This window comes from Carex rostrata, chromosome 5, assembly GCF_964058835.1.
Source record: "Carex rostrata chromosome 5, lpCarRost1.2, whole genome shotgun sequence".
NCBI lineage: Eukaryota > Viridiplantae > Streptophyta > Magnoliopsida > Poales > Cyperaceae > Carex > Carex rostrata.
In genome coordinates, this window is record NC_135922.1 from 4,977,884 (window position 1) to 5,001,769 (window position 23,886).

A 23,886-nucleotide genomic window follows, 5' to 3' on the forward strand; every position below is an offset into this window, starting at 1 on the left:
ACTTGATGAAAGGTGATTGTGTAAAATTTATGAGAAAGTAGCATGCATCCCATTGATTTTGTCTATATAATGTTTTCGTGGTGTGTGGACAATTCATTATTGAGATCTTGCGGATGCCACCAATAATGCCTTATTGTCTTTCTTGTTGAAATATTTCTTGTCAAAACATGAACAAAATAAAATTTAGAACAAAGTTTATTATTATATTATATTTAACATATTTGATATGTGAAATTTTAGAATCTAAATATTTTGTTCTAATTGTATAATAACAAAAATATGTTAGAATTTTACAATTTTTGTTTGCGTAAAACCGGATGTATTATTCAAAATTACACTACTAAAAGTTATTTGTTCAAGTATTATATAATATTTAAAGTATAATGGTCAATTTTGATGGTTGAATCACTTGAATATGACTAAACAATTAACGGAAAACATCCATTATGCACAGGGGCAGATCTAAGGCTTTGCCAAAGGTGACAAAGCCACCCCAATGATTTTAAAAGACAAAGCAACCCCAATGATTTTAAAATTTTAATTATATATATAAGAATTTAATTGAACTTTATTTTTTTAAACTTTTTATCAGTGTTGTAAATAATGGTATGTGGTTGCCAGACGGATGAAGTACCGCCAAGTGAATAATTGGTATGCGGCCGATTAACCGGAATTATGCGGACATTTTAATATTTTTATTAAATTTATGTATATATATCATAATTTATTAAACTTATCAAAATAAATTAAGTTAACATAGTTCTATTACATAGCAATTTTAAATAAACTTATGGACCATAAAAAATAACGATTTAAAAAATTCTAAAAAAATAGTAAAAAAAAAATTCAAAATATGTAAAATTTGGCCCCCATTATAATTCAAAGTGGAGATTAATTTAAATGGTTTGGATCGACATTTTGAACTTTGAAATCGCAGAATATGAGTGTGAAATAAAACACTGGCTTTATTTCTTGAAGCACCGTAGTCCATCTCTCTTTATATAAATATATGTTTTCCGACATATAAAAAAAAATAATGATTAAAAGCAGTTTACATTTCTTAAGGTACATATGGAAGGCAAATATGTCGAGATCTGAACATATTTTATTATCCAAATGAAAAGGATTCTATCGGGAAAAGGGAAAATAAACAATAATTTAATTGGTGCACATGCCATCACGTTCACATATGGATTGGAGGATAATATATTAGAAACAGTTAATGGCTTCACTCACCCAGACCCGGCCTGATCCTCTTATCCTGCCTATCTTCAACTAATACACCAACATTTTATTTTCTCTAGCTAGTTTCAGCTGCCACATAGAATACAGAAACGGGATGGCTGAGACTATTGTAAAGTGTGTGCTGGAAAAGCTCTTTGATGTTGCAGTTAAGGAGCTTTTACTCATACATGGCATCGACGAGCAAGTGGAGAAAGTGAGGCGTGACCTCGAAAGAATTCAGGCTTTTCTCAAAGATGCTGATAAGAAGCATATCACAGATGAGAGACAAAAACACTGGGTCAAGGAAGTTAGAGATGTTGCCCACTTGATAGAAGATGTCATTGACACCTTTCTCTTGGAGGTCTGAAACTTTCTTACAAACTGAATTTTGTTTATTTATTGATTGGATTATCATATATATTACAATTTTTTTTAATTAAGAGCCATTGTAGTTGAAATGATGGTCAGTTGGCCTAGTACAATACACCAACGGTCCAGTAACTATAACAAGCTATAAAAATATACACGTCATGAAAAGAAAAGAAAAAAAGTGTTATTTGTAAAGTTCCACTAGGCTATGCTAAAATTCTCCGGCTTAATTTGCTCTCTCTAATATTTCTAACAAGGTCCCATCAAAATCCACCGGATCCACTGGCATAAGGAAGGCCATGAAAAAGTTCATAAAGAAAACTGAAAAACTCCCGGCTGTACGTAAACTTGCCGATGAGATAAATGAGATCCAGAAAAGGATGGAAGAGATCAAGGCGAGTAGAGAAACCTTTGGAATCAACAATCTGGGTGAGGGGACTGGAGTAATAACACTGCCTGTAAGGCCACCCGTGATACCGGACATTGATCCGAATGTTGTCGGTTTTAAGAAGGACCTAGACCATGTTGCGAACTTGTTGCTTGATGAGACCGTTAAGAGACGTTATGTGATTTCGATTTGGGGCGTTGGTGGACTTGGAAAGACAACCCTTGCACACAAAGTATACAACAGGTATGTTTTGAAAATCCATTGTTTGATTCAAGTTGGTTGAACTCTTTTTCTCAAAAAAATAAAAAAGTTGGTTGAACTCTTATTTTGCAACAATAGATTTGGTTCAATTTGGTTCTAACTTGACCAGTGATGATTTCAGCGTCAAGCTTTACAGAAATTATGAAATTATGATAGTATAAATTTAAGGAAAACATAAATTGATTTGCCAAATTGTCAAACCCTTTTACCGACATTTATCGAACAAATTGTCATGTGAATCAATGATTTATCGAACAAATTGATTCGCCTCTTGTAATTAGTTTTGTATGTCAAATCTTAATTTATTTTAGTAAATCAAGTCCATACATATGATTATGAAAAATGTATGTATAGACCTACACAATTTATTATATATAGACCTACACAATTTGATCCTAACGAACATAAATTGGCCAGGACGTACATATCAGAATTATTAGCAGATCGAAATATTAGTGAAATATGATATATTTTTGGAAATATAAAAAAATATTACTGTCTAATCTGATCTAACTATTTAAATCCTCATATTTTACAACAAACAATTAAATTCTAATAATATCTTATTAATTATTAAAGAAGCTTAGCTAATTTTTGAAAAACCAAAAATATGCATGAATAAAATTTTGTTTTGAAACACTTTATTCATGAATATTGTTGGTTTGTCAAAAAATTAGCCAATAATTTTCCAAATAAATTTTTTCTTTAAAATACATAAAAAGATAGTAATTTTTTTTTCCAAAAATGTAAAATTTGGTCTAAGTACATTTTAATATAGAAACATATTAAGCACTTCAGATTAACTATTTAAACTTTAAATAAAAACTACAAAAACGAATTGGTAGCACTAAAACTCATAAACTACTAATTTGATCTTAACCACACACTCTCACTCTCTCTCTCTCTACATATATATCTATAAACTGTACATTGGACCTTCCAAACCCTAGTTACATTTTCATGTCTGCGTAGATGTATCCGGCCTAATCCCCAAACTATAGCCCTTTATTGTCACACTCCAACAACAGGGCCGACAACCTGCCGCGCTGTCATCGCAAGGCGACTAAATTATCATGCACAATCTTATAAATATACATACATACACTACCAATGACATAGACAAGAGCCACGATACCTGTAAAAACTTAGCGGCATGTCCCGTAGTCTTCTAGTTCGACATCTCGTGTTCATGTCTTGCGCTTGGTACTTGGAACCCACCGAAGTGGAAAAATGTGAGACATTGAAAATCTCCCAGTGCGGTATTCAGTTCCAGTCGAGTTATCCTAAGATCTAACCAACAGAAACTAAACCAACACTGAGCACAAGTAAAATAAATCCACAATGATAATGTAAATCAAAGAAATAACTTGCAAAAATTAAAATCAAAATAGTAGCATGTAATCTGTTCATGAAGGAAATATGCAATTGTCTCATTTTCTTAAAATAACCATAAGTTTCCAAAGTGAAATTTTCACATATCCAATAGCATGATTAGAAATTATCCAATAGCATGATTAGAAATTCTCAACATGCTTGAAATACTAACATATGATATCACATGCATCCTGAATATGGCACCTACACAGCCCAACTATGCGCTACCCGAATATGGCGCCTACATAGCCTAGCTATGCGCTACCCGAATATGGCGCCTACATAGCCTAGCTATGCGCTACCCCGAATATGGCGCCTACATAGCCCAGGTATGCGCTACCCGAATATGGCGCCTAAACAGCCCTGCTATGCGCTACTCGAATATGGCGCCTACACAGCCCTGCTATGCGCTACCCGAATATTTCATAATCCACATATGTTTCAATTCAAATGCTTCCAATTAAATTATACCATAACTCAAGAAAATATAGTGATCTCTCGTATGCAACATTTTGCATATATCAAATAATTAAAAATCAAAACTAACATTTAACTATAATTCAACAAACAACAAGAATTCAGCAAGCAAAAATACTATGCATTCATGTTATGAAATTTCTAAGCAATCTAAATAATTTAATTACTAACTGATTGTTAACCGAGCAACAACCAAGCTACACTAATCAAACAAATAATCTCATGCAATCGTGTCATGCAAATTTCAATATGTAATAAAACATTTAACTAAGGAATATTTGCACTTACAAAATTTACTTAAGGTATGTCATCATATACCACGGTTTGATTCACAATCGAATGGTCCTAATTATTACATAGTTCACTCATTACCGTCTCAATTTATTATATCAAATTTATGGTTCAGTTCATGGGAAGTGGTTATTTTATATTGATATCAAGGCTCCTGTCATGTTAGGTATCATGCATGTAACAATTTGAGAATATAGAAGTTGTGGTATGTTCCATAATTAAATTATGTAAACAGTTGTACACCATGTAACTCCAAACTACTACCATAAATTAACCGTAATTAAGGTTACCAACATCCAAACACACAACCATGAATCTAATAGCAAAATTACCAACAGCCAAGCACACAAAGTCAAATTGTCGCTAACAATAGAAATTACTCATGAAACAGGCGACAATCAAGGAAATAGCAAACACGTAAATAAGCAACAATATAATTAAACAAGTTAAAAGGATCTGAGAATAACTCGAAACCCGCACCTTGGCAATGTCAAGATGATCTGTTCGCGGTGTCGTTGCGACACAAATTCGTTAGACACTTCTGTTGGATCCAAATATGCAGAGTCTCCACTCGATTCAAGTCACATGATAATAAAATAGAGCGAGAAAGAACTTGACAAGCTTCGGCAACCAATTGAACATCTGCTCCGTCTTACTTAGGCCTTCACGTCGACTGCACGATACCTCTCGATGTCAACAAGGACCACCTCCTTCTCCTCCTTTATCTCCTCTCTTTTCCTTCTTTTATTCTCCCTATGTTTCTATTTTGTATTTCCGATATTTTCAATGTGGTATGGACTTATTCCCAAAATCCCCTTCAAAAGCTCGGTGGAATAAATTAATAGAGATCATTAAGTGATTTCCTCTCCTCAAAATATAAAGCGGTTGTACCACTTTATTTCTGATATTTTATTTTTGTTTTCAAATTTTCTAAGTAAATTTTCGGCCAAGAGAATATTTGTGGTGTTAGGTGGGTCAAAAGCACTTGACAGGTGTCACCTTGCAAACTTGACACAAAATGAAATTCCATTTATATATTCTGTTAAAAGATTGAACTTGCATGTACAAAACCTATATACTTGTTTAAAGAATTAACTTTGATTAATAAATTATTAAGTATCTAATTCATATATTGTTAAGTAAATTTTAAAATATTCCTGGACTAAATTAAACCTATCTATTTACTTACAACCGTACAATCAAATAACTATGAAATAAGTCATAATTTTAATTCACAAAAATTAGAGATAAGTCTCAACATATTATAACTATGTTATAATATATCTTCAATTGTGAGTTTCACTTTAAGTCAAATAAAATATCCACGTGTTCAAAGATAGAGTTGCTTATAATTTTAAGTTGAATAAAATTTTCATGTATTCAATAATTGGTCTGTTACATTTGTATTCGTCACGAAAATTTATATAGTTACCATTTTAATATTTGAATATTTCTGATTTTAACATTGATTTTTTTTAAATTCAAACTATCATGCACGCAGTTTGAAATTGTGCCAATTTTTTATATAAAGGAAAATAATAAATATTGACAATAGAAAACAGTTTCACGAAGATTCAAAATTTAAGAAAAATGTTATGATTTATAACATCCCGCATAATGTCCGTACTGTAGCAATTAATTTTTTTTTTTCATTTTCATATATGTTAAAAAAAATCTATCATTATGAGTAGTATATATGTGATTTAGAGTGAGTCTATGGTACTATGCATATTACGATTTGTTACCGTGTTACGGCTCTATATTCGAGTTTTCAAATCTTAACGGTCGATCTCAACCGTTCATCTTGTTCTCCATATTAATATGTGTTTGGAAACCAAATTTTATATTTTTTGAAATTTTTTTACTATTTTTTTAGATTTATTGAAAATCACTGTTTTTGGATGGTCCAGAATTTTCAGATCAAGTGATTTTCTAAATATCTAAAAAAATAGTAAAAAATTTTCAAAAAATATAAAATTTGGTCTCCAAACACATATTAATATGGAGAACAAGGTGAACGGTTCGGATCGACCATTAGGATTTGAAAACTCGAATATAGAGCCGTAGCACGGTAACAACCCGTGATATGCATAGTACCATAGACTCAGTATGTGATTTATATAAAGTGTTTATAAAACAATCTATCATTTTTTGTAATTAATAGTTTTTTTTTGTGCATAATAAAAAAAATCTCATCCTGTATGATATTTGATTGGTAGACTATGTATATGACGAATAACTAATTTATAAATTTACCTTTTCATTTAATTTTCAATTGAATATATTTGAAAGACAAACATTAATTCCAATTTGAACACTTTCAATCTCATTTTAATTTCACTTTTGATTTCAAAATTTAAATGAAAAAATTGGAATTTATTTTCAACATATTTGAAAATGAAACAAAAAAAATTGCTACAGTAAGAATGTTAGGGGTCCATAATGTGTCTACTGTAACAAGTAATTTTTTTACTTTTATTCACGGAGCTGGAGTAAAATAAAATTTTTACTGAACAACGTTCTTCTTAGATTCCGAATTTCCTCAGAAATTTTCTCTATTCTCGATATATTTTTTTATTTATTTCTATATTAATAAAAAAAATCGGGAAATCATGTGCACCATCGATTTCCATGTGCGCAGGGACCCACATTATTTGTTTTTAGCCAAATATAATTGATTAATTGTTTTCAGGCTACATTTTAATATCTTCATTCTATTATTAAGCACGTTGGGTGTCTGATCCGCCAACAGCTACAATTGAAAGATGAAACTTCAGATTTGATCTGAGCTCTCCAATTACATAATTTGTCTTCTTTTGATTAAATGCATCTATTTTATGTATAAAAGTCTAAATTTAGTTAAAAGCATACTCATCACATGTGCTGCCACACGATATGTTACAATTAAAATTGAACAAATTCTGCAATTTAGCGATATATTTATTCATTTCCTTATTTTTTTGTTTCTATATTTCTCCTCTTCAATTGAGAAGACTCTACCTTCCATTTTCTTATTTCTTTGTTTCCTTACTTCTTCTTCGTTTCTATATGGATCATAATGGAAATCATTTTTTTTTATTTCCTTATTTCTCTTTCTTTGTTTCTATACATATTGGTGTGGGCAATTTAAAATATATTTTCAATATATAATATATTAATGTGTGTGTATTCTAAATTAGAAACAAAGAAGAAGAATACAAAATTGGAACATGTGTGTAAGTATATATTTCTCATATAATATGTGTGTATATATATATCATATACATACACATGATAACACTTTTTATTTATGTTTTTTATATCATATTATATGTCGATATTGAACTGTTGTATGATATTTGATATTAGATTCAAATCGAGCTATTATTTGTTATTATTGGTATTTAAAAATAAAGAATCATCACATCATCAAATGTTATTAGAGATCACGATTAAAGTTAATTAAAAATACAAAATCATATAAATTTTCTATTAACATGTGTTTTAATTTTTAGATGATTATTATTTTCTTTGATATATTTGTTTCTTATAATATATCCCCGTTGCAACGCACGGGTATGATACTAGTTATATATTATTTGGTGGGATCCACGTTATTTGTTTTTATCTTTTGACCTTACGATCGATCACAACACGTCCATCTTCTCTTGATTTCAATATTTACAATATTGACACGTCGTGTTGGTGGGACCTATAAAAAAGCTAGTTATTCAGTTAATTAAAATCAATGATTAAGGGATCATGCACAGGTTAGAGCTATGTGAAATGTGAGTGGTATGTTTCGAATTTTTTGATACCGATAGTAAAGTAAGAATTTTCAAATATTTAGATGGTACCTAAAAATTTTGGAATTGGTCATCAATTTACATTTGTATATTTTATTTATTCTTTGTTGATCAGTTTATCATATTACTTTTTTTATACTATAATTTAATTAGCACATTTTTTAATTTTTCACAGAGAAGATGTCAAAATGCAATTCGAACTTCGCATATGGATAGATATTTCTCAAAAGTTTGAATTAATTGATATTTTGAGAAAGATAGGGGAACAACTCGGGCAACCAAATAATGATGGTTCTCTTAGCAAGCTTCATCAGTCTCTCAGAGGCAAAAAATATCTCATAGTTCTTGATGACGTTTGGACAAACGATCTATGGACTCAAATTGGAGAAGCACTCCCAGAAGAAAATAATGGAAGTAGAGTACTTCTATCAACAAGGTCATTTAATGTTGCTAAGCATGCAGATCCCGCGTGTGATCCATATGAACTTGGGTTATTAACGAAGGAGTTAAGCTTAGAACTTTTGTTGAAAAGAGCTCTTCCTTGTCAGGATCCAACTAAAATTGCTAATTGCGGTCTTTCTGATATCATAGATCAATTTGTCCATAAATGTAATGGGTTACCTATCGCATTGGTGCTTTTAGGAAGCCTATTAGCAATGAAGCCACTCAACTATGCTACTTGGAGTAAGGTGTTACAAACAATGAGCTGGTTTGCCGATGGAAATAAAATTATAGGTACTAGTTACGAGGACCTACCATTTGGTCTTAAATCCTGTTTCATGTATTTTGCTGCGTTTCCCGAAGACTATGATATCGAAGCCATAACTCTACTTCGAATGTGGATTGCGGAGGGCTTCATTCCAAAAGAAGATAAAAGAACATTAGAAGAAACGGCAGAGAGTTTTTTGGAGGATCTTGTGCAGAGGTATTACTTCATTTAATGCATTACACATTTTAGTATAATGTGCTAATTTTGTGATGCAAATGCTCGTTATTTTTTCATAAAAGCCCTTGGTATATTATATATATATATATATAGAGAGAGAGAGAGAGAGAGAGAGAGAGAGATGGGCTATGGTGCATTGCAATGCATGGAGGGGTTTGTGCATTGGACCATAAATCTAAAATTCAAAATTCAAATGACCAATCCAAACCATTCATCTTGTTCTCCATATTAATATGTGCTTGGAGACCAAATTTTACATTTTTCTGAATTTTTTTACTATTTATTAAGTATTTTACAAAATTGTTGATCCAACGGTGGCTGCTGATTTTACTGTTTTGTTAAGCCACCATTGGATCAACAATTTTGTAAAATACTTAATAAATAGTAAAAAAATTCAGAAAAATGTAAAATTTGGTCTCCAAGCACATATTAATATGGAGAACAAGATGAACGGTTTGGATCGGCCATTTGAATTTTGAATTTTAGATTTATGGTCCAATGCACAAACCCCTCCATGCATTGCAATGCACCATAGCCCATCTCTCTCTCTCTCTCTCTCTCTCTCTCTCTTTATATATATATATATATATATATCAAGAGGAGGGTTCCAATGCCTCATGCCTTTCATACCTCATCATACCTCATATTATATATCTTCGTTTTCAAAATCAAAATTGTTGATCCAAACCGTTCAACATGATATCCATCCTAAAATATAGTTGAGGATGAAATTTTATAATTTTGAGAAATTTTTTACTATTTTCTAAGATGGGTAGAAAATCACTATTTTTGAACGGTCAAAAAATGGTAATTTTGTACATATCTATAAAAATAGTAAAAAAAATCTAAAAATTATAAAATTTCATTCCCAGACATATTTTAGTATAAATATTATGTTGAGTGGTTCGTATCGTCATTTTGGACTTTAAAAACAAAGATATAAAATATGAAGTATGATGAGGTATGAAGAACATGAGATATTGGAACCCTCCTCATATATATATAGGACATTCCAATATCAGCAGCACTCCATGAGAAAGAAATAAAAAAGTACGAAAAATATACAATGCAATCAGCACTCCATCCAACTCAGTTGATTTGAAGCTAACTATTTTCCTTTATGAAAAATTTACTGTCCTGAAAATTTACGAACGTCAATATTATAATACTAGTATCGTGCCCGTGCGTTGCAACAGAAATATATTATAAATTGAATAGAATATAAAAAAATATTTTTATTTGACATTCACACAAAATTAAAAAAATATATATTTAAATGAAAATAAAAGACACAATGAGAAAAAATAGATATCTAAATAATAAATAACAATAAAAGAAACAACAAAAAATGAAAAAAAAAAATCAAATATAATAGGGTTAATTTTCTATATACCCATCAACTCTAGTTAATTTTCTTATTTCTTCCTTGACACTTCAATTTTTACTATATTCCTCTCAACTCTCGAAAGCTTTTCTTATTTATCCTCCTATTAAAACATTTAAGTTAACCCTTGTATAATGACTGAAAAGCCCTTATTCCTCTTCTCTTTGTTCTCATGTAGAAAAGAGTAGTTCGGTGTAAATATCATAGGTTTGATTGGGCACTCATCTCTGATGATCACATACACACATGTTCTTGTTTAAAATCTCTCTTCGTCTCGCTCACTTTCTAATTTAACAATAAGTAATATCTAACTGTGCTTCATGGACATTATAAATGAAGCTTATTTAGTCTGAATCAGAAGCTCTCCCTCCCTCATCTAACCTGAATTACAACTTCACAAGCTTTCCCTCCATGTGAATCCCTTCAACCAGAATAGTAAAACTAAAATTTTATTTTCTGAAATGATATAGTACTTGAAATCTAGTATTTTTTTTTTAAGGTTAGTATTTCAAATCTAGTAATGAACCATAAATAATTAGGATAAATCCGGCACAGAGGACACCACAACAAAGAGAAGATTTTGCTAGTAATTTTAGTGCGATGATTGCTGTACTAATTAGTCGATAGGTCAATTGTAACTATTTTTTTCCTTTTCTCTTGATTTTTCTTCACATTATCCTAAATCAGAGTGATGAAAAAACTTCTTATTTTCCCTTCTGACCTTAAAAAATAAAATCTTAAAAAAAAGTATCAACCGATACTTTATGCACAAGTAAACTCCAATCTAATCACAATTTGCATCGGAAATTGTTGATTATTTGATTTGTATCCATATTTCATACATAATGAGCTTCAGTGATATAAAATACAAATTAATTTTTTTTGGGTAAAAATCAATTAATAAGTTCGTACAAGTAGGATGGACAAAAATGATGAAAGAGAAACTTATCTACAGCAAGGCTCACCAAAGGAATGGAGCTTGTGCAAATGAAGTGGTAAAGATAGTTCAAAACACATGCCTTTGAAGTCAAAATCAATGTTTGATCTGATGACAACAAAATAAAATAGAATCATAAGAGACAAGAGCGGAGATGAAATTCAAATAACAAGGAGAGGAGATGGGTATAATGGGGATTTTAAATTTACTTAGCTTGTAGTTAATAAAACGGATAAATAAGAAAGACTTTTAAGAGTTAAAGGGTAAATATGATAAATTAAAGTGTTGAGGGAGAAATAGGAAAATCGATTGCAGTTCAAGGGCATATAAGAAATTAAGCCAATATAATATAAAAAAATTTCTTGAAGTATCATTGCGATTTAATATCTAATTTTCTCCACAAGTAAGATAGGTTATTAAATGACTTACACTACAACAAAGTAGACATCTTTTGTGAGGAAAAAAGCTCATTTATGACGGTCGTCTATCGCAAAGAGTATCCTCGCAAAATAAAAAAGCTGAACAATGAGGGTAATCTGTCGCAAAAAATCACTTTTTTATCCTCTCAAAAAGTGTCTCATTCTTGTTGTGTTAGATAAGAAATAATATGTAAATAAACAAAATTGGAAACGATATGATTAAATGGTTCAAATAAGGATTTTCTCTACATATATGTTCAGATTGAAAAGATATGATTGTTTCCATTAGTACAAGATCTATTATTCATCTATTCACAAAGATATAGTAGTCCTAAATAAAATCCAAAAAGATATGATAGTTTTCATTTTCATTGTCGAAACAATGGAGGAAAAGGAGAAATGAAATAGAGAAAACAGAGAAATAAGAAAATAATTTAATTGTAGGAATTGGAGATAGTTGTAAAGAGAAACAAGGAAACGGATCGCTAGAAATTCATTCAATTTTAATTGTGACAAACAATGTAGCAGTTCTTGTGGCGAGTTTATTTTTAACTAAATTTAGACTTCTACACATAAAAAGATGTATTTAATCAAAAGAAGATAGATCATGTGATTGAAGGGCTAATATTCAATTTGAAAGTTCATATTTCAATCTCAGCCGTTGACGGATCATGACAACTACGTGCATAATATAAGAATTGAGATATAATTAGTCTTTTCTTTTAGTACTTACCTTAAAAAATGTGAGCCTCAATTATTAAATTATGACATTTATTAGCTCTCCAAATCGAATGTGCTTGTTTGCTCAAAATAATTTGTTTTGCTGTATTATAGGAGCTTGGTTCAAGTAACATCTAGATCTGCGGATGGTTCTATCGAATATTGCCGCATACATGATCTTCTACGGGATCTTGCTCTCCAAAAAGCCAAAGAGGACGACTTTCTCATAGTGTATTCACATCCAGATGATCAGCACAACTTGTGTATGGCGCGTCGGGTTGCAGTTCACAATTCAGATTGTGATGAACTTGTGATGAGCAAAAACCTCCGCACTCTGTTGTGCTTTGGTACTAAATGCATGCCAAATTGTTCCAAACAAAGGATGCTCAAACTGGTAAGCATAGAAAGATTACCCCGTGCTATGGAAATTAATTTAAAAAAGTTTGAAGGATTGACTCAGTTAAGATACCTAGATTTAGGAAATTACATTCGTGAGAATAGATCCTGGGGGGAAATGATAGGCAACATGAAGTTCTTACAAACCGTTTCTACCATGGGGGGAAATCATCAATTGCGGTTATCAGGGCATAAAGCACTGAGGCATGTCACTGGATTTCAGGTCGAACTGCATTCGTCAGCAAAACTACCAAATTTGCAAACACTTGTTGGGGTACAGATGAGGTGGGAATCATGGGAAGCACCTTATGTACCCAATTTACGTACATTTCAATTAACACGCTCTTTTTCTTCATGTGAGACAGCTGATGCTTTCCTAAGCACCTTAGAGAACCTGATCTCTCTCAGTCTCAACAGTCTCAATACATGTTTATCTTTTAATGGAAAATTAGATATGAGAGACTTCCCATTTTATCAGAATCTACAATCTCTCACTTTAATTTCTGATTCCAAAAAGTTGATTGACACGCCCATTGATATGCCTCCTCATCTCACCTATCTTTCCCTTTGGAAGTTAAAATTCCGGCAAGACATAATGCCGGCACTGGAGAAGCTACAGTACCTCAAGCAGCTCTGGCTAAATGGCATAGACACTAATGAAAAAATGTGTTGTTCGGCAAAAGGCTTCAGCCAGTTAGAACTTCTGAGTATTCGTGGTAATGACTCTCTAAAGGATTGGGAGATAGAGGAGGGGGCTATGCCCATTCTTAGAAAACTCGTTATTAGGTTGTCTAGAAATTTTTGTGTTCCTCAAGGGCTACGTTACCTAACCAACCTTCAAGAATTGGAGTGGCTTGAGTGGTCCAATGACCCTCAACGTGCAAATGAGATCCGCAACTTATGCAAACATGTTCCTTCAGTTTTTATACGGTAGAGCCATGGACTCCAGTCGATGTATATTTTACTCCAAGCGTCCAATTTCATATTTTTCATTGTTTTCTTGTAAGTTTATGGTTTGTGTGCTTTGCATTTTTAATTTAATTAGTGCAATTTTATGTATCGTTTAAGTACAATTTGTAAGTTGAGTTTTTATACAAAAACTTCTGCTCAAGCTTGAAGGAGTACATTAAAGCTGCTCAATTCATGTTCGATATTTCGTATGTTGTCCAGATTTTCCAGTAAAATGTCACATAATCACTATGTTGTTAATTAAAAACGTGCTTAATTCATCTGAATTTGCTGTAATGCAACTCATAAGTTCTTGTAATTAAATTGCAACAAGAAATTCTATATGTCTTATCTCAAGAAAAATCTACCTATGTCAATACAAAATTATATCTATTAATGAGGACAAAAAACCAGTACAAATGCAAAATAAATATGTTGTTATTCCAAAGGAATAACAAGAACCTGTTATTCTAATCTCAACCGTTGATCATAGTTGAGATTTGTGCATTAAAAAACATCTTCATTAAGATTTGAGCATGGTAAATTTTGAATGGTTGAGATCAAAATAACATCAAATTTATTTCCATAAAAAAAAAACCTATGACGACTGTTTAAATTTCCATCACTTTTCATTCACTGACTGTTATAGAGGCATCATTGATGTGGAATGAAGAGTCTTTTTGTTTCTTTGTGAGAGATAACACGTTTGAAATTAGATAAAAATATCTTCTGATATTAATATATAATTGAAGACTTGACCTTTAGTTTTTCTTTATAGAAAGGATTCAAAATTACGTTTGAAAATTTTGACATCCCTATTTCTGACAGAACGTTTAGGTCTTTAGAAAATAAAAAAAATAAAAATAACACATCTTAATCGATTGTTTATTGACAATTTATCAAAAAAAATAATTACCAGAATAACCATTAATACTTGTAAATTTGCCAAAAAATTTTAGGTATAACCTTATTCCTAACAAAATTAAATATTCTATATTTATTCCATATATCCATTTAATTTTTTATGAGACTTTTATTAAAAAAGATTGATGGGACCCATTGTAAAGTATTGATGAACCTAATAAAGTACCTAACAAGGCATGGTATATCAAAGTACACAGTTTTATGAATGATCACATCTTATCTATTTTAATTATGTACTATTTTTTTTCATTTGAGATAGAAAGATAGAGGTCTAGCATATCAACTTCTATAATTAATTGTTTGTAAAGGACCTGTCATCTGAATTTTGAACTCGTGACCTCTTATGCACACAAAGATCGGTTGATTCTTATTCATGTAGTATTAATTAATTTTCAATGAAATTTGTTTAAATTGGATGGCCTACATAAATTTAACTCTTTTTTCATATTAGCACAGAAAAGAAAAAAAAATTAGAAATATGAGGAAGTTTTCATCATAATTTAATATCTGAGCATGATGTCAATATTTGCTAGCATATGGTACAAAGATTAGCTAAAAGATTAACATTAAATTCAGAAAACAATCTCTAAAATATCATATTGCCACGATGTTCAAATTTTGTAGATCGAAACTTAGTTTGTTCTCATGACTTATCTACAATTTTATCAAACTACAAAATAAATTGTCAAATTGTGCTTAAAAATAAAAATAAAAATAAAAAAAAACAGAGGGAAAAGATAATGCATTTTAAATAACAGCGGTATACTGGTTGAGATCGGTAGGTCGGCTAAAGAAATGACCCTTTCATTAAGAGGCCCTTTGTTATTCAATTATCACAAATTACTTTACAAACTTTTAAAACGAAATAATTATGGTTTATTGCTTGCAATTTCTATAATTCTAAGAAATGTATTTTTTTATAGCAAAGATCTGATGCAAATTATATTTTTATAGATCTTTGTATGTCTTTCATTTTTTCTGATTTTAATTGTGAAAATTGCTTATATGTAAACTTTTCAGATAAAAAGTAAACTTTAAAGTCTTAGCTAACAAATTAAAGAGAAAATATTATTATTCAATACTAGAAAACAATTCCTATCAATTATATTAATTTACTCCGGGACTATGACTAATTTTGCTGTGGTAAAAGTGTAGGACAAATAATTAAACATTTTATAGGGGTTGATGCGAATGAATCAAGGGAAAAAAATGAAAGATCCGGCCGATTTTTTTATTAATAAAAAATAAAATAACAAAAATATCAGAAAAGGGTATCGTTTTGCTGGAAAATCGAAATCTAGAAAAAACGGAATGGTTTTTATTGCTGTGAATTTTCTTCTGTGATGCCACAAGGATGCTGCTCCTTGTCCCTTGTGCCGGCAGCTCTGTGCAATGATTGTGTTGTTTTTTTAGCCATCCTATATAGGTCGGACCTCTCGAGGATTATTTATTATATGATTCATTTGACGCAATTATACTCCATCAAATTCCTTGACAATTGAATTTGATACAACATACTTGGATTCCCAAACAGAGATCTATAACACCCCTCATCAGCTAACCTTAGTAATCCTTCCCCTTCCCTTTCATTTCTAACCAAATTGTCAATTTCTTCCTCCACAATTGTTAGGCCAGTTTGCTATCTGGGCCCATTTCTTCATTTGCCTACTGGGCTAACGCTATTTTTGGGCTATGTTGTGGCCGAAGACCCTTGCACCAGAAAAAAATTGATTTTGAATAATTAATTAATTAGCATATAAACTGATATACTAATATTAATAAATTAGTGAGTCTTCTTCTCCTCATGACAACCAAAACAAAAACTAGCTGTCTAGCTAGAAAGTTCATTTATTTATTTTTCTCACATGAATGTTTCAACCATGTCTACAGCGAAACAACCATGTTAAAGAACGTTGTGTAGATTCTCATTTTAATTCTCAATTTTTACAATTTATTATTTGGTCCATGAGAAATTTATATCTTCAATAAAACTAATTAAGTTCAAGTAATTAACTCTTAAAAAGTTCGGGTCAAATTTTTTATTTCCAAGTTTCACAAGGGGCCGGAATGAATTGGCTCGTTTCTTTCTTCTATGGGCTGAGAGAGTTGACAAGGAGATGGTCAACCTAGCGCCTTCTAAACTCAAAAGGAAAGCCCAAGAGATCTTAGCATTGACAGAAAGATTTGAGGTTGGATCAAATTAATATCAAATGGGCCAGAGGAAGGGGCCTCAGTCTCACGTCGGAATTGAAATCGACCTTGGCACCGCCTGTGCACGCGTCGCTGTCTTCGACAGTAGCCAACGCCGAATTATCCCGATGACCATGGAAATTCTGCCATACCATCCTACGTGGCTTTCACTGACTCGGGGGTGCTTGTCGGCGAAGCTGCCAGAAAGCAGGCTCTAGAGAATCCAACTAACACCATTTTTGGTCAGTCATTCTTTTTGTTTTTCAAGTACCTTAATTTTTATTATATGCATTATATCTATTTTACTTGTGTCTCTCTCTGTTTTCGAATACCCATTTCAAGTGTATGAATGGAAGCATAAGCAAAGAAGAAAAATCTACGGTGTGTGGGTCGAGTCACCTCAAACTGAAAACTATATATATTGATTGGATAATAGATCCAGACATTAGGAAGTTACTAATTAACTTCATTTCTTATCCAATGAGATAATATATTCATACATTTCCTGTTTAATTACAATTGCAACATGACTTTAATCAATGAGATAATATATTCGTACATGACTTTAATAAGAATGTTTGATTGTTTCAAGACTCCTAGAAGACCATAACATTTAATTGTTTCTTAGAAGGCTGCTCATGTCATTATGGAGGATTAAATTTAAATTTATACATATAAATCTTTGATCGGCGTGGATCTGGTGTGGCTATTATTTATGTTCGAGTCTGAATTAGATATGTGTTCAATACGCACCGCGTCACTTTACATCCACATGTTGCATACTGGTACAAGATCAAATACTAATTTACAATTTTTCCAACATATTACAAGTGAAATAGATCCAATTAGCTTTAGAATTACTTCGAGACTGGCCGATGACTAAATTCGTAATAAATATGACCAAATTAAATATCAAGGAGTTACATATTGAAATGCGAGTATCACTCAAAGCGACAGTATATAATGGTCACAAGTCACAACTTGTCAATTTTGAAGCCCATTTCAATAAAAAACGAGTTGCCAAGTTAAATTAGAATCCTGGTCACAAACAAGAAACACAATTCACGGAGAATAATAAAGGAAATAGGATCAACAACTCATCATCAGATTGATGATTTCTTAATTTTGTGCAGAATAAAAGAAATTGGTATGTAATCCTAGGAAAATGATTAAGAGACAAAAGAGAGAGTTCCAGTTGGGCAATCGTGGATGCACAACAGCACAGTCAAATATTATTTCCAGCAAGAGAGAGAATACTCGGAGAGCTGAGTTCTCAGCCTAGGGGAATCGCAAGAGAAGTAGAGAGCCCCAAAATCATGAGAGGAGGAGGCCGGGTAGGATAGTAGTACGGTAGGGCTCATCTTTGCTCTCACCTCTCCAACAATCAGAGATGGAGGACAGCAAGGCAAAACAAGATAAAAAAAAAAAAGAGAAAGAAATGAAATCAATATTGTCAATTTAAAATTTAAAATGTCCATTCTTATATTAAACATGTAGATATTATGATCCGCCAACGGTTGTGATTAAAAGATAAAATTTGTATAGAATATCAACCAATTAAATAATCTGCCTTTTTTTTCTATGCATTTCTTTATATTTTTCTACGTACTTGTCACATGCAAATTGTATCATTTTTCTGATTGGTCTTGACTTCTTTTCTTTTTTTAAATGTCATTCAAGGATCTTTTTGATTGATTGGTCATGTCTTTATTTTTTTTTCTCCTTTTTTATATCTTTTAAGAAATATCATTTGCCATTTTAGATATCAATTTGCATGATATTTTTGTATTAAAATATGTTAAAAAATAAGTAGGCTATTTGTAATATGTCATCTAAGGAATGTTATTTATATGTAGATGTTATCTAATATGTTATTTAGAAATGCTATTTCTCATTTTATCTAAATTTTTTGATAAAAATATGTCATTTTGTTTGAAAATTTTCAGCTTTCTTATAATATATTTTCGTGACAAAAGGGGAAATACAAAAAAATGTTTTATGAAGATATTAGATATTATAGTAGTTGTATAGATAAATTAACTATTTTAAAAGTTTGTATGTGAACACCACAAAATTTCCCTTAATTTAAATAATAAATTTAGATAAACCATTAGGAGGAACAACTTTCAATGATAAATGCCCAACCACCACATGATGTCAGTCGAGATAATCCGACTCCTGTATACCATATAAACTAATGTGAATTATTGTCCTTGGGGTCATAGTTCTGATTCTTCTGAAGTCCAACTTTTGATCTCATGTTTGTCGCTAAGTCTAACAATAACATATAATTTCTTTTTAGACTAAGTGCTTGTGTTCTTTGGAACTTGTGCTTGTATTCTTAAACTCACCGGTTCTTAAGTTCAATAGTGAACTTAATTTAAAAATATGTGACTTTCAATGATAAATCTAAATCATTGAAACTGATGTAATTTACAAGTGCTGCGCTGCATTTACATGTCAAATTTATAAATAAATTTATTTAATATATAAATACAAGCCTTTAAATAATGATGAAAAAATGAACACATTAAAATTTAACTTATAATTTTTCAATTATACTTCTATAATCATTTTAAAGGAATTACATAATTTCGGAAGGCTTAATTTTAAATTATGAAAGTACGGCTCATCTTCTAAGTGCGAATTTAAAATTTCAGCTTTTCTAAATCTCAAAATTCATTTATTATTTTTATAAAAAAATATTTAAAATATTGATCTAATTCCAACTTCTATGGATTCTTTTAGTGTTTTAATCCTTTCCTTGCTTCTATCATTATCTTTTCCTTTTAATTTATTTGTATTTTATTGTTTAGTTTTATTCTGGAGTTATAATATTATGCTTCCAAAACGTATTATGCCTCCATCAATGGCTTAATTCGGGGTCCTCTCTCTTGCTATGTATTTCCAAGACAAGACAAAACTATTACGAAGACAACAGACTATGTACCATGGTGGTAGGTGAGTTGATTAGCTTCTAACTGTATAAAACTATTTTAATTTAGGAAAATTTGGTATGTAACCCTGATAAACTTTGAAATTTTATATTTCTCACAACAACAAAGTAGGTACTTTTCGTGAGAGAAAAAACGCATTTATGACTGAACTTCATTGCAAAAAATACCGTCACGAATAGAAAAATCACATTTATAACAGTACTCCGTCGCAAAAAGCCACTTTTTACCCTCGCGAAAAGTGCCTTCCTTTTGTAGAGTCTCCCACTAAATTTCATAGTATCAAAATTAATTAATTACCCTTCTAAATTTAAAAAAGCACACAAATTTATTGTGTTTTGTGGTACAATTCACTTTAAATTCATAGTGTCCATTTTACTACTAAAATATAAAAACACTAAGGAGCATGTTTAAGAAAAATGTCAGTCTTTTAATTTATGTTTTTGAGGGCAAATGATTCATTTATCTAGTTCTGACGCATACACAAGTGTATACCTGAATGTCAATGTATATACGTTAGCAATAAAGAAATTAACCATTTGCGATCTTAGAAGTTGATAATTTAAGACTGATATTTTTCTTAAGAATGCTACTTATTTTTCATATTTAAATGAAAAGGATAATTGTAGCGTACGTTCAACTTTTATATACATATATTTAAAAAAGATTAGAGTGTGACTATGGTAATTAATATGCATAATGTTATACGACTAAACATATATATGAGATAACTAATAACTTTCCTTCTTCCTTATTTCATGAATAATTAATCTGTGCCTTTTTCTGTCCTTTCAAAGTAAAACATGAAAACTTAATTAATTAGTTTCAGTTAATTTCCTCATAATTGTTTTATTAGAACTCATGTAATTTTTGTTTTCCTTAATTAGCGAATTTGATCGATCTGGGGTTATATCGTTATCATGCAATAACTCAAATTTAGAGTTAATGCAGAAAGAATTCAGATCCGGAGTATATTAAATACAAAATTTACACAATAAAATGGGGGCGTAAACCAAATATACACAATAATTTGGGGGCAGTTGATAATTCTCCATCTAAACCTATTGGTTGGTCTCATGATTAAATTAAATACATAATTTTCATATATAATTAAACCATTGTAGGAACAACCTTGAATGATTAAATGTCATTTCATACCTACCACATGCTGTCAGTCAAGATAAGTTAATTTTAGAGAAGGTTGTTCGACGAATGATTGGTATGCAAAGGCTTGTAATCATTGAAGTTTGTTACACTAATAGTTTATTTAAATTTATTATTTTAAATTAGAACAAAATTAGCACATGTTGTGCTTCTAAAAAAGATTTGATGAGCACAATTCTGAAACTCAGAAATTTCTTATTTGCCTTTTCTATTAAAAATTATTGAAAATTTTCTAATATTCATTTGACACTTTATTTAAAAAATGAAAAATAAGTAGTAGATTTAAGAAAAATATATAAATCTTCTAAATAATCTGCTTGCAAGGGAAAATGGTTAAATTGTTTACTTTTGACGTATATAAGACAATAATCACGCATGTGTACACCTATGTATAGGTCATAAAGTAGATAAATGAATCATTTGTTCTTGAAAATTAAAATTAGAAGATTGACATTTTTCTTAAACATGCTACATATTTTATTTATTTTTAAGTAAGTTATAATGTAAAACACAATAATTAAAATAGATAATTTGTGAGTTTTTAAAATTTAGAAGGATAATTAAATATGATACTATGACCTTTAGAGGGGAAAATAGATGCATAATTTCCAGCTTTCTTAGGGTTGTACATGAAATTTCCCAATATTTTTTTTATACAGTTAGAATTACATCGACTCACTTCCCCACCATGATACATAAGTCGTTTGTCTTCTTAGTAGTGTTGTCTTTTGTCATGGAAATACATTAGCTAGAGAGAGGACCCGAGTAAAATATGTGCAGCACACAACCGAAACAATTTAAATCATTGATGGAGGCAAAAATGTGACGTTTTGGAAGCATAGTATTCAACAAATCAACAATAAAACTAAACAACAAATACAGATAAATTAGAAGGAAAAGAAAATTATAGCACTACGGAAATGATCAAAACACTAAAAGAGATCGATGGAATCTGCCTTAGAACAATATAAAAAAGCTGAAATTTTAAATTCTCATTCATTATATGCATGAACAGGACTTTCAAATTTAAAAATTGAGCTAGCCTTCCACAATTTTAGATTTCGTTTAATATGTTTATAGAAATATAATTCAAAAATTATATAGAAGAGATCGTGAAAAATAGTCATGATTTCGTTTAATATGTTTATAGAAATATAATTCATGACTTATCATTTTGCCTCTTTGAGACATCCGGTGATAATTCTCAACCGCTCTCCTTGCGCTACCGTTTCTAACTCTGCCGCATCTCAGCCTCTCCTATGCTTCCTCAAGCAAATGGTGTATGACACTTCTAGGTATAGAGTTAGAGATTTTATCTCCTCTTCAACGATGGAAGAAAGAGCGGGATTACTCGTCCACTCCACCTCTCCAATAATTTTGTTTTGTATTCTTTTGTTATAATTAATGTTTTGTCGTTGGTGATGTAGTCTACCCCTTCCTCTCATTGTATCTTTCTGGCCCCGTTCCTTTCATCTATGTTTTCTACATTTTGTTTTTGTTTTCTTGTTTTTTCGTTCTTTTAGATAATAAAGCAGAAAAATGAGCAGCCTTCTTTGGATATTCCTATCTCGCTTTGATTTTCAGCCAGCGCGTTCGTGCTGAGGGTAAGGATGACTAATGACTCAATACATTCTATGTTTTTCCTTGTTTGTTTTGGAAGCATAATTTTACAAGTCCACAATAAAACTAAACAACAAAATACATACAAATTATAATGAAAAGATAATGATAGCAGCAAAGAAAGGATTAAAACATTAAAAGAATCCATAGAAGCTGGCCCTACATCAATATTTTAAATAAAATTTGTAAAAATAGTAAACGAATTTTGAGTTTAGAAAAGCTGAAATTTTTTTAATTCTCATTTAGAAGATGAACCGTACTGTCAAAACTTAAAATTAAGCCTTTCTAAATTACATAATTCCTTTAAAATGTTTATACATGTATAGTTGAAAAATTGTAAGTTAATTTTAATGTGTTTATTTTTATCATTATTTGAAAGTTTGTATTTATATATTAAATTAATTAATTTATAAATTTGATCATTATTTGAAAGCTTGTAAATTGCACCAGTTCAATGATTTAAATTTGTCATTGAAAGTCATTCAGATAGATTTTTAAATTATGTTCACTAAGAACCGGCCGGTGAGTTTAAGAAAACTCTACTTCTACTGTATATCGAGTATATTAAAAAAGAATATAGACAAGCATTTAGTCTAAAAAAGAATTGTGACCCCAAGGACAATAATTCACATTAGTTTATATGGTAGAGGAGTCGGATTATTGAATTTTAAATTACTGGGTACTTTTCAAAAATTAACTTATCTTTATTGACATCATGTGGTGCGTGGGCATTTAATCATTGATGGCTGTTCCTCCCAATGGTTTATCTAAATTTATTATTTAAATTAAGGGAAATTTTGTGGTGTGCCCATAGAAACTTCTAAAATAATTAATTTATCCATAAAACTATTATAATATTCAATATCTCTATAAAAACATAATTATTTGGTATTTCCTCTTTTATGTAATTAAGTGTTTTTAAGGTTACTAGTATTATGTCCGTGCTGCTTTGTAACGGAAATTATTAGCAGCTAAGTAACATTGAATTGGTTCAGTACGTAGCAAGCCCCTTATGCCTTACCTCAAAATAAATATAAACATATTTAATTTATTAGCCTCATTTATCGTACCTCTCGTTCACACCGACTATATTGAACTACCAGTTGTTAATTATT

At 30.6% G+C, this 23,886-nt stretch overlaps 1 protein-coding gene across 1 annotated transcript; it reads left to right on the forward strand.

The window, feature by feature from the left end:
• Positions 1-1,221: 1,221 nt before the first annotated feature.
• LOC144554169 (putative disease resistance RPP13-like protein 3) lies at positions 1,222-14,126 on the forward strand. Its single transcript, XM_078302439.1, has 4 exons — positions 1,222-1,585; positions 1,851-2,224; positions 8,345-9,094; positions 12,690-14,126. The coding sequence occupies exons 1-4, from the start codon at positions 1,340-1,342 to the stop codon at positions 13,903-13,905; spliced, it is 2,586 nt and encodes an 861-aa protein (XP_078158565.1). The 5' UTR covers positions 1,222-1,339; the 3' UTR covers positions 13,906-14,126.
• The last annotated feature ends 9,760 nt before the right edge of the window (positions 14,127-23,886 follow it).